Consider the following 12,298-nt stretch of genomic DNA (forward strand, 5'->3'; position numbering starts at 1 on the left):
CTGAATCATCAAAATAATACATTTTTTATAAAAACTAATTAGTAAGAAAATTAAAACTTCCACTTTCTCTACAAAATCGTTACCATGACTTACTCACGCCACCCTGAGCCATCGCCCATCGCTGGACACCACAGCTATCGATAACTCGACGAAAACTTGGCTGACGAGCGTGTGTGCGCTGCTCTGTTCGTGTACACTTTATTTTCAATTGGTGAAAATTGTTATAAAACTAACGAGGAAATATGTGAAAATAGGAAAATACCTATTCAGACAGTCGAACTGTGCGTGCACAATCGAATTGGCAACGCCCCTACCGTGGAAAGCAGCTGAAAAGCATAAAATAACAAAGGCGTTTGGTTGAACGACGGTCAAAGGCAAATAGACCCTGTAACCGACCGTTCCAATACAGTTGTGTATATTTAGTGTTTTCAACTAAGTAATTTGACGCAAGTAAGAAGTATAAAATAAAAAACGGCCAACGCAAAGCAAAAGTACAGTGAAAATTGGTCGATTGTCGGCGCACGAAGACGAACACGATTAAGAAGAAGCAAACGAAACAAACGAGAAAGAGAATTGAAACGGCGATTTCGCAGTCGTGTGTGTGTCTGTGGAGTGCGCGCGCGTCTGTATGTGTGAGGGTGGAATATAAACAAAAAATTAACAATACGAAAAGTCAAGAACAATTGCTCTATTTGGCGAATTCCAAAAATGTCACATTTGCCATTGGATGCTCGGGCTATTCTGCAGTATCTAAATGATTTGGGCTATAGGAATATATCGGCCGAGCAACTCCGTGAATTTCTGAAAGGTAAGCAATCCGTAGAAGTGTGCGTGCGTGTGTGTGTTGAGTGTGTTTTTGGTTTGTTATTTTTTATGCACACTGTTTTTCAGTTGCGGCTTTTCGGCTGAATTTCAAACGATTCGTCACCATTTTTATTTATTTTTTCCCCTACAACGAACGTGCGTTCAAAGCGCAGGCGAGAAAAAGAGCATCGGCACAGCCAGAAATACGTTGCAATGGAAAAAGAAAAATAAAAACGGGTATTACTCGGAAGATGTGAATAACACTCATGTACATAAATATACATGAAACAATGGTTAAAAACAAGAAGGGCATTCCATAAAAAAAAGACCGGCAACGAAGAAAAACGGTTATCAAAGGCGCATGTACTGTTGGACAAAAAACTTTTAGTGGAAATCCTAGACACATGGCTCTAATGGGCCACTGTACTGTGTTTTTGGTGTTGTGCTTGTTGTCATAGCTGTTGTTGCTGCCCTGGGCCTGGTTTTCTACTTTCGTGTGTGTATTTCGGCCTCCACCGCATTGTCAGCTTCATCCGCGACTTCACATGAATTTTTTCCATAAACATACACATACAACTGCGGGCAAAGCAGTAGGCACCCGTTGTAAAATTTAAGTTCAAAAGCCACGTTTGTAACCTTTAAAAACCAACGATTATATTCTCATATACAATTTAAAAAAAGGAGCAAGAATTTAGAAAATAATAACACTTATCATACTTTTTTTATGCAAACCCGTTCTTTTTACTATCAGTGTTATTATTTTTACTGCCACTGTATGTATGAACTGTGTGTATTGCCGACTGCCTTTTCTTCTCTCCCTCTCGTTTGCGTTTTGTGCGTTTTTTTTTTCGAGTTTTATTTTTCGCCTTGCTTTCTGTGTGCTCGTCCTCTTTTTTTTTCTTTCATGTTGTTGCTTCTTCGGTCGCTTGAGGGTTGCCACTAGGTTCTCTCGCATTTTACTTTGCGCAAACAGTTCGTGTTGTAATGGCGAATATAAAGTGGGGGCAGAAAAAGTGCCAGCGCAGCGTGCCGATGTGCTCGTTTTTCAGGTTATATTAACGCCCGTTGGTATATGTATATTTGTGTTGTGCAGATCATTTATTTACAAGTGTTGTGCGCGCAGGGGACTGGCAAGGTTGCCGGACTAATTGTAAATCTGAGTTTAATATCGGTCATCGGCTATTATGCCTTTGTCAGGCCATTCGCATTGTATTTGGGTTGTTAAAATCAAAACAAAAAAAAATTAAATAAACAAAAAATTGAGATAGAAGGAAAACAAAGAACATTACGATATATCGAAAACAGATAGTATTTGTTATTTAATTAGTTGTTAGATAAGCCAATTGGTGAATCACGTTAATGTCAGCTATTTTCTATCTCGAGATGTTTTAGCTTACACAGCACAAATTCGTTTTAAATATTGCAATCTCTAGTCTTGCACATGTGTTTTTCGAGGCTGTTTTTGCCCTTCCTGGAAGAGATTAGAAATAAAACCTGTTTTAATCGAATGCATTGCAAGAGTACAACAACGCAACTTTATCATCACTAATTCCTGAGCGCGTTGGCAGCACTTTCCAACCTGGCAACCCTCTGTACCAGCACAGCTGCTTCTTCTTCTTCTTCCACCCGCTTGGGTTTCTGTGGTCCCATTTTAGTTTGGAATTAAAATAAATTAACTCACACTCGGTATTCGATGGGCTTTTAGCCAAATACATACCGAAATGCATTCGAGTGCAGTTATTGATTTAATTAGTGTGTATCTGAAAGGAAAATTGCGTAACACACGACGCCTGCAAGGAGCGAAAAGAAGAAGAACCACCAGGAGAAGGATATTAAACAGTGATTTATTTTTATAGTAGATTTTTCCTTGGCAAATAAAGTTGCAAAAGCGGTTGGTGTTGGTTTTTAAACTGTAGTCGAATTTCGAACAACTTGGAAAAATTTTTGTTTACTGTCTTGCGTGTAGTTCTAAATTTGAAGTGGATCAAGTCGACCCCAACAAAATTGGAGGGAAATTATGAAGCACAAAGTTATTAGAATTAATCATTGCTCTTTGTGTACACAAATGCAAAACCAGATATGTAAATGCTTTTTTTAAAACACTTGTTTTTTTAGATTTTGATAAGTTTTAATATGGACTTTTTGTTGTTATGACCAATTAAAATTACTCATTACTCATTGTCAAATAGTTTTAAGATTAATTTAAAATAACATTTCTAAATTTTTACTATGTGCATGTTTCTAATGCAATTCTCAAATATTATTAATCATTGTTGTCCAAGTTCGACTGCAGTTAATTAAGAAGAAATATTGTATTAATAGCGTTTCTCCGCTCTCTTTTCTCTCTAATTCTGGGTCCTTTGGCTACAGCTAATTTGCGCCAGAAGGTATGCAACCGCAGTCGGACAAACAAAGCGCCAGCAGACTCGCAACAACAACTAGCCACACAACAGCAGCAACTTCCGCAACAGCAGCAGCTGGCACTCCTCCGAAAGTAAAGGTCATCAAAAGCAAACGCCCCCTGTGCCACTTTAAGTTCTACCTGGATATCTGCGATCACCAGCTAGCGAAGCGTATTGAATCTGATATCAAGGCTTTGGGTGGACATCTTGAATTTTTTCTGAGCGACAATATCACACACTTTGTCACCGATAAACCAGAAGCCAGCTCCGGTACACCCGGAACACAAGGAACTCCAAGCACTCCCACCAACCACTATCAACAGGATGATGGTTCGGCAAGGAAGCCGAATCAAAGGCAATCAAGAGCGGATGCTATACTAAGTCGTGTGCGAAGGAGCACCGTTGGGGTGGCAAACAGCAGCAATAGCACGCCTACAACATCAATAAAGCGAAGCTATACCATCTGGCAAACGGATTATGCGCAGCGATTTATAAAGCGTATTCAGACCGAGCTTAAACAATACCTCGAGGGTAAAAAGAAGGTGGAACAGGGGCAGCCTCAGCTAGCCCACATCACATTCAGCTAAAAAAGCAGTATGTGAAGATCGAATCCGTAAAGCGTAACTATAGACCTTACTATCATCTCATCAAGCAGCCAGACGACTGGCCAAAGATAGATTTAAGCAGCGAAGACGGCGCCTTTCGACTAATAACCAAGTCGAAGACAAAGGAGAAGGAGCAGAGTATGACCCGCAAGTCTTTGGGTTCACGCACGTCTCAGAAGGAAAAGCCAGGTGAAGACAAGCCCCGGCATCCAGCTCTGCAGCAGCTTAAAAAACAGTCGGCAATTCCGAATAGTCCACGTTCCAATTGTCGTGAACCCAAGGATTCGAGTGAGAAACAAGGAGGAGTGTGCGAGATCTGCAAATTGGAATACGATATCCTAAATATCCATTTGCAGAGCAAAGATCACGAACTGTTTGCCAAGAACCCAGATAATTTCCTGGCTCTTGACACATTAATTCGTAGTTCAGCGGATGTGAATCGGTTCCTAGAGGCGGAACCCGAAGAGAGTGAACTGGACATGGATGTGGATGAATCAATAAGTAATGAGGAGCTGCAGAGTCCCCGTCAAAGGCCATCGCCGGCACTGCGCGAGAAGTCTAAAAGAATAACCAAGGGGAAGCATTCGTCGGAAAAGTTTCAAGCAGCAGCAGTTCCCTCACCTCAAACGCCTTCTCCGAGTGGCAAAAAGGTTCTGGGAAACCTACCTGGGAGTCTTTCGGAGCTGCAGCGCCAGGAGCATCCTACCACTGCGGCGGCAACACCCACAACTAATTCGGGTCGTAGGAAAACACAGAACTCAGGGTTGTCACCGCCAATAAGAGCCATGTTGCCGCCTTCCTCGCTTTACAAAGTTGTGGAAACCAGGGAGGAATGTGCTACACCTCCGAGAGGAAGAGGAAGGCCACCCAACCAGGTGGACTCGCCATCGCTAATCGTCAAGTTCCAAAAAATCCGCCAAACCGAGCTGCAACGACTTAATGGTGAGGCGGAGAATTTTATGTTTCCTAGGACAGCGGTGTCAACCACGCGGAGCAGTAGTGAGTTGCCCACAGATGTGGATAGGCAAACCACATCGGATGTGAGAGGCAGGTACAGCATTTCCTCCGCTAGCTTAGACACCAGCACCAGCGAAGCAGAGACGAAAGAATCTTCAGGATTGCCCACTTCTAGCATACGTAAGCGAGCTCAGGCGGTAGGACGGCGGAGAAAAGTAGGAGGAGGAGCAGCGCCCCAGGAGCAGCTACTCCAACGCCAGTTGTCCACCGGGAGCAGTAGCAGCAATAGCAACCAGCAGCGCTTTCCGAGCGCCCCCATCCAGCCAGAAGAAGAGCCTAAACCGCAGCCACAGCCGCAGCTAAAGATCAAGATAAAGCAGGAGCAAGTGGTGGCCACCAGGAAAAGCAGTCGCACAGCTACGGCTATTGTGACAGCCGCCACCGCAAGTAGTCATCAGCAGCAGCAACTGAGGCAGACAACCAGTCGGAAAATGGCAAATAAACTGGAGGATCGGATGGGGGAATCAGAAAAGCCGAAAATAAAAATTAAGAAGGAAGTAGTTGAAGTGGAGGAACTGTTTGAGGATCTAGAAAATATTTTGGATGACGATTTAGAAGAGGAGGTGGAGAGCAGCTTATCATCTGGCAGCGACGAGGACTACGTATCTGGCAGCCAACGAAAAGTCCCGGCAACCCATCGCAAATCCACGGATACTCGAGAACAGAGAGCAGCTAGGCGGCTTTCGAGATTAACCATAAACCGAAGTGCCGGAGAGATGGAGTTGACCGAAACCAAATCGTCGCCCACGAGAAGAAGTCGCGGCAAAAGCCAGAAGCTTTCGAGTCCTACGAAAAACAAGGGTAAACAGCCGAAGGTGGTGCCACCAGCGATAGACTTGTTCTTTGATTGTAGCAAAAGTGAAAGGCTACAAGAAATGCAGTACACCTTTGAATCGCTGCCAAGCGGAGAGCTATGGAATCGGGTGTTTCTGCGACAGGACGCGGGTGAAGAGAACTATTACACGTATTACGGTAGCACTAACTATAGGAAACTGCCCTATGAAATGGGTCCCATACCCATGTCTAAAACATTGCCAGCACACAGTTGTGCTTTGTGCCGCGAAGCAAACGAAGGAAAGCAGGAGAAGGAAGTGCAGCTGAAACAGGAGGACCAGAAGCCTGTTCCGAAGAAGGAAGAGGAAGCCCAGTCCTCCTCTTGTGCTACTTTCAAGAACAAGAAGCTGCATCTCCTCCAGCGATATCAGCAGGAGCAGGAGCAACTGCAGCAACTAGAGGGGAGTTCTTTAGCAACTGCCGTAGCCAAATGTGATAGCAAGGCCAGCACGCCAGAGCTTCTGGAGAGGGAGTTTGCCTCAGGTTCTCTGGGCGATCGAGTGCAGCTGATCGAGAGGGTGAGAAGCACCTCTAGTTCCAGTTGCAGCAACAGTCAGCGTAGTGGGATTACCTGCCGGAATAAGCAGCTGGCGCGAATTGCCGAGCTGCCGCCAAGGAAGTCTCCCAGAGAACACGCTTCTACACTGGCTTTGGTTAGTTGCATTATTCGACAGCGTCAGGACTCGCAAAGTAAAACCAACTCTGAAGCGGAAGAGCCACCCCCTCCGGTGGTTGCTCCTAAGCTGAAAACTCCTGTGAAGCAGGAACCAATTGCACCTTCATCGCCTCGAACAACTCGTTCCCAAGCTGCCACTCCTGTCGAAGAAATTCGATTTGCCACCGAGATTAGTGAGACGGTTAAGAGAATGAGGCGTGGACAGAACAAATACGATCATTCCCCGCCAGCACCAGCGCCGAATCCCACGCCGGGAACTTCTTCGCCAGCCAGAAGTCGTCGGCTGACACCTGCAGCACAAAATCTGACTCACAGTTACTCGCGTCGGTTGGAATTCTCGACCAGTCGAAGAGAAGCGTCAGCGAGTGTGCTTTTGGGCAAGCGAAACAGAAGAGGCAACCCGCTGTTAGCCACTGCAGGGAGGGTCAATCCCCAACAAGCCACCGGATTAGGTGCCCTTCGAGGAGTTCGCAAATTGACCAGCAAGAAGGGTCTGCTCGAATACGAAATGGAACCATATGCCCTCAAAGCTTTGGACCAAGCCACCCAGTATTGTAATCCAGGTTTCGTTGCTTGGCAGTTGGATAAATATCTAGAGCTAGCTGGCAAGGAGTATGATCTGGATGTAGATGAACTGCCAGTGGAGAAGGAGACTGAAGGAAGAGAAGAAAGGCTTGCCAATACTCCCCAAACTCCACCACCCACAGATTGCTTCACCAGCGAATTCGACCTCTGCGATCTCATTTTGGGCGACGCTGGGAGTGGCGATGATGAAGAGGACTTAGCCAGAGGAAACTTACCAGGCTCCAGTAGACGGAACAATCTCAATCTTTATGCCAGCTGTTATAGGAAGAAGAAGAGCCTTAAATCTAATCGAACGGGTTGGCCAAAAGCTCAAAGAAGGCGCAACGCAGGAGGATTGGTTAGCCAACGATCTATGCCAGATGAGCGAATTAATTTCCAGAAAATTGGTATCGCCGAGCTTCATCCTATTAAGCAAGAACCTATGGAAACAGAGGAGGAGCAGACCACGACCACCACAACCACTACGACATCTGCGACAAGGGAAAAACTTTTGAGCAAAGAAGATGAGGATGATGAAGGTGGCGGCAATCCAGGTGGTAGAGATGGCGAAGGATCGCCTGCCGATGATAAACAGAATTCCCAAGAAGATACAGTCATGACTCCGCCAGCCACCGATGTGGACGAACAGGCTGAACCGGAGGCGGATGAAATGGAGAGTCTGCCCGAGGAGGATGAGACTGTGGCGGATTCTGTTGATCAGCAGCAGGATGATGAAGCCGAGATTGAAGCCACCGATGCGGATGTCGAAGAGGAGGAGGAGGAGGATGAGGATGTCTTTGAAGATGCGTACGAAGAGCAGGAGATCGGCAAGAAGAGCGCGGATCCGCCGGAGAAACGAGCACGATTACCCTCCATATCCGTAACCACGCCGCCAGACGAGCACTCGACGACGCCTGGCAAGAAGCTCCTGCTCACCCTGCATAATGGTCAGCGGCTGCAGGCAACCTCAACGCCAAGTACTGGGCCAGTCCAACAACAGCAGCGGAGAACTCCTCAGCTGAACGGAAGCCTGGGCAGCTGCATTTCGCCGAGTGAGAAACTGGGAGATAATTCGGACATCTTCACCGTCTCCTCCGATGGCCTGGACACTGATCTGGATCTGAGCAACACCCAGGCGGGCGATTCGCACGAGCATTGCCCACACCAGACGACGCCCAAGCGAAAGTTCGACATCTCAAAGTATGCGCCACCGAATAATGGAAAGGCAGCTAGCAGTTGTGCCGCTGAAGCCGCCACAGCTGCCGTCAAGTCCCTGGCCATCTCGCAGTTCCTCAAGAAGGAGGTGCGTGTCACCTGCCGGCGGCTGAGGGCGCCATTCCGGCGCTTTCGATATCGCCGCTGAGCAACCTGTGTCATCATTATCATCATCCAGATCAAGAAACGCATCATTCAGAACCAATCACGTTTAGCTTTTAGTGTGTACAGCGACGTTGAGTAATAAGTTTCAGTTTTTAGGTATTTTTAGGCCACAAATCCCTCCAAAACCACAAAAACAAATCGATTTAAATTCCATACTCGTTTCAAATTCATTTCTGGTTAATTTCGGTGATATTGTAACTGATTGAAGAACTATTAAAGTGCTCGTTTCAATCGATCTGAGTACTTTAATACGTTTCGAAAAGTTCCATGTGATGAATAGGAATTTCGCCAACTTTAATTCAGAAAGGAATGAAAAAACCCAACACCAACCATCAACTAAATGTAGCATAATTAAAACACACACAAACCACACACGAAATTACGTACATAAGCCTTAGTTTAATCTTAGTTTAGCACAAATTCCCTGCCCCCCCGGAAAATTAAAACTGATCAACACTTTCGGACTATTCCAAAATCTCTCATTTTCAAACTAGTTTTAAGTAGTAAAGTTTCCATTTATCGTTTTTGTTTTTTACTGTGGAAATCACCTATTAAACTGTTTTCATTTTCTTAGCCATGTATTATTATCAAGTCAACGCTCAAGCAAATAAAAAAGGAAGAAAGTAAACTATGTAACAGATAAATTAAATTTAAACAAAAACCAAAAGCAATTGTAAAAATATTAAAACAAAAGAGTAAATTAAATATTCAATTAAACACCTATCGATTTTGATTTATTAAACGTATAGTGAAAGGGATGGAATTTTAGTGGATAAAAACAAGCATACAGGTTTTTATTTTAATTTTTTCCTATTTTCTTAAATTGTACGAGTATTTTTAAAATTGGCACATATTAATAATAATATTTGAGAAATGTTTTGGGAGCCTTTTGGCTTTTATAGTTGATTGCAGTAACTAATGTAGATTATGCAATCCCGTTTCGCCATCATTCATGCCGCACCTATAACATTCCCATGATCCACCATCCTTATTCCCCCTGCTATTGGTCACTTTTTTGATTCGATCCCATCCCAATTTAGACTTGCGCAAACTCATCAAGTATGAGGAACGTCTGGCGGAGAACGCAAAGGAGGACAATTTCAGCAGCCTGCATAAACGGGGCACCGTCAGCTCACGTGCCAAACTAGGTGTTGATAAGGACAAGGAGAATGCGGCGCCACCATGTCCATGCTCATCTGACAAGGAGAAGGAGTCGAAGACTGAGCGGGATGACGACCAGCAGCAGCGCTCCCGTGGCGGCGCTGGCTTTGGGGACTTGGCTCGACTTTTCAAAGAGAAACTCCTGATGGAGGCATCCGTACCTCCTCCGGCGACCATGGATTTGTTCACCGAACAGTCTCAAGCAAACGGAAAGCGTCGCAGTCGCAGCAAGACTCGTCATGGTAAAGAGCCCCCGTGTCCAGTGGTGAATCGGAAGCACATGAAGTCCGTCCAAGGACGCAACGCCGCCGGCGCAGCAAGTCGCATCCGCGTAGTGCTAGTAGGGGATCCACTTGTGGTAAGTAATGGTAATACAAATTACTCACTATTTTAATAACACTTTTCTTCTGCGATTTTAGCTCGCCGTCGTGGAAAATCCAGGAACTGCGATCCGGTGGCACTGTTTCAGTACTACCAGAAGGAGTGGGCACATTTCCGCAGCCAGATCCCCGGCGAGAATGCCCATATAAATGCCCGTCACAAGATAATGGATCCGAGGAAGTGAAGAACATATTTTCAATGCAGCTATTATTTTAACAATCCCATACTTCGATCGATTCCGCTGTTTAACTACAGTCATCTTTTATCACTTCTATTTATATTTTAATTCATTTTTGATCCGATTATTACCTTTAAAAAACTTCAGAAGTCGAATAAAGCGAAAATTAGTCGTTTAAATTCTATATTATTTTGGAAGTTATTTTCAAAGGTTTACGTTTTCGCATAATTGTCTAAAAAAATGTATTGACATTTCAAAAATCTTCTTCCTTTTAGCCTATCAATGAAATTACCCTCAAATTTTAGGCCCGTTGTCAAAATTTAATTTGAAATTAAAAAGTTTCATCTATTGTTTGAAACTTGCACAACCAGTTTTTTTCAAGTGGTCAGAAAGACTTTAAAAAATGTTAGAGCGAAGTCGAAGATCCCAACTAAGCCTGGATTCTCTTTATCCGGCTCCTGTGAGCTCCACCACGATGCGGAGAACCCGTCGAGTGTGCCTTAATATCGAAGCGAATGGGTCAGGACCTCTAAGACCTCGGAGGAGGCGAAGAAGGGAACTACTTAATCCTTACTTCGTGACATATCCGCCAATATATGATCCAATGCAGTTGGGGCATCCATGGAACTTCAATGTCTGTTCCAATTCTTTACCGTGTACTGGGTATGAAACTTTGGCTGATCTCCCTTACCGCTTAAATGCAGGAGATCAGTACGAATGTGATTCGCTTGGGGAAATATCATTGCCAGAAGAATCCAATAATTCGAATTGCCAGCAAGCTGTGCACGATCTTAAGGATATTTTAAAGGGGTTGGATGGTTATTTGCAGTCAGAGAAGGTCAATCTAACAGCGAAAGAACAAGTGGAACCCGTTTCTATTCAAAATCAAGATGATCAGAATTCAGACTCCAAAAATTGCAAGCTCTCAGTACTAACGGATATCATGTGTGTAACCATTGATAGGTTGAACAACTATATAGCAAATAATTCAAAACAACAACAGTTGCTGTCTACTTTGAGCCAAGGGAACCTGTTGAGAGGAAGTGTACCACCGGTACAGGTGGTGCAGTTACCTGTGCAACCGTTGATCCTACAGCCCATGGCTTCTTATCCTTCATCTAATCATTATCCACCACCTGAGCCAAGCGTTCAGAAGAAATCCCTTCCGGAGCGATTACCCTGGTTAAAGGAACGGAAAAGGAAACGACCGCCAAAACCCCCTGCCTACATTCACCTGCAGAACCAGGAAAGCAGTACAGAGGATTTGAACGTATTGCCAAAAACTCTAGAAGCTTCGAATTCGACCAATGAAAGTAATAAGTTTTCGGTTCCTCAGCAATCTCCCAGCCAGTCCACAAGAGATTCTGGCACAACCATGTGGTGTTCAATGAAATGTAACAGTGTTCGAAGAAATCAGGAAAACTTGCATCTTATCACAGAAACCTTTTCATGAAGATCCAGAGGCTGCATACTCTTTAGGTCCCAAGGATGAATTGTTTCCCCCCTGTCTTAAGGCACCTCCACCTAGCATAAAGTCCGAGGACGAAATAGAAGGTCAAGAGCAGTATTTTCACACGCCCCCCGAATCCATCTTCCATCTTGGCTCCCCTCAAACATGTAGTTACACTTCCAGTTGCGATTTCTTTCATGAGGGGGGAAACCTAAGATACTCCTATATAGAAGAGGAGGAGGAGGAGGAGCAGGTGGATAAAGATGACTGGTATCGCAGTACCAGCAATAAATTAGCCGAGTTGGAAGTGGAACAGGACTATTTCAATCGAATGGAAAAACAAACGCGATTTACCACCAAAGATGAAACACTTCAAACTGATATTGAAACAAGCAGTGAAAATAGCTTTCTAACTATTATAGCCACAACCGATAAGGCAATCAGCACCACTGGTTTAAACCGCCGAGAACCTATAAAAATTGAGCGGATCTGCAAGAAATCTTCTTTAAAACAGCGACCGAGGCATAAAAATGGGAATCAAAAGGAAGACTTGCCAGGAACACCTAAAGTCACTTTTAAAAAACTACAAAGCACCGAAGGAGTCCAGGTTCGACCAGAAACAAAATCCTTGGGCACGGATCCTATAAAAAAAGAATCCATACTCAATATAAGATTCAACCCTTCCACTGAAACTCTTACTGATCAAAAGGTGAAGCTTAGAAGCAGGAGCAATCCAAAACGGTCTGTTGGTTTTAAAGAATCCCCATCTTCTCTCAAATCGAAGTCAACTCGTACTTCTTTGCGAAGCGGAAAAACGAGGACCTAAGAAATTCTGCATTAAAGCAC

At 44.4% G+C, this 12,298-nt stretch overlaps 3 protein-coding genes across 3 annotated transcripts; all 3 read left to right on the forward strand.

Moving 5' to 3' along the window:
- Positions 1-125: 125 nt before the first annotated feature.
- LOC122319713 lies at positions 126-10,186 on the forward strand. Its single transcript, XM_043208417.1, is given in 4 exon segments — positions 126-808; positions 9,323-9,694; positions 9,697-9,801; positions 9,863-10,186. Coding segments are annotated over 4 exon segments (723 nt in total). The 5' UTR covers positions 126-708; the 3' UTR covers positions 10,009-10,186.
- On the forward strand, positions 2,287-9,395 carry LOC108098219 (protein chiffon). Its single transcript, XM_043208416.1, is given in 3 exon segments — positions 2,287-2,695; positions 3,175-3,737; positions 3,740-9,395. Coding segments are annotated over 2 exon segments (5,070 nt in total). The 5' UTR covers positions 2,287-2,695; positions 3,175-3,193; the 3' UTR covers positions 8,266-9,395.
- Positions 10,187-10,239: 53 nt separating the features above from the next.
- Positions 10,240-12,295, forward strand: LOC108098220. Its single transcript, XM_043208418.1, has 2 exons — positions 10,240-11,402; positions 11,464-12,295. Exons 1-2 carry the CDS (start codon positions 10,406-10,408, stop codon positions 12,276-12,278), a joined length of 1,812 nt encoding a protein of 603 aa, XP_043064353.1. The 5' UTR covers positions 10,240-10,405; the 3' UTR covers positions 12,279-12,295.
- The last annotated feature ends 3 nt before the right edge of the window (positions 12,296-12,298 follow it).

The sequence above is a fragment of the Drosophila ficusphila genome, unplaced genomic scaffold (assembly GCF_018152265.1).
Source record: "Drosophila ficusphila isolate 14025-0441.05 unplaced genomic scaffold, ASM1815226v1 contig_436, whole genome shotgun sequence".
NCBI classification, from domain to species: Eukaryota; Metazoa; Arthropoda; class Insecta; order Diptera; family Drosophilidae; genus Drosophila; species Drosophila ficusphila.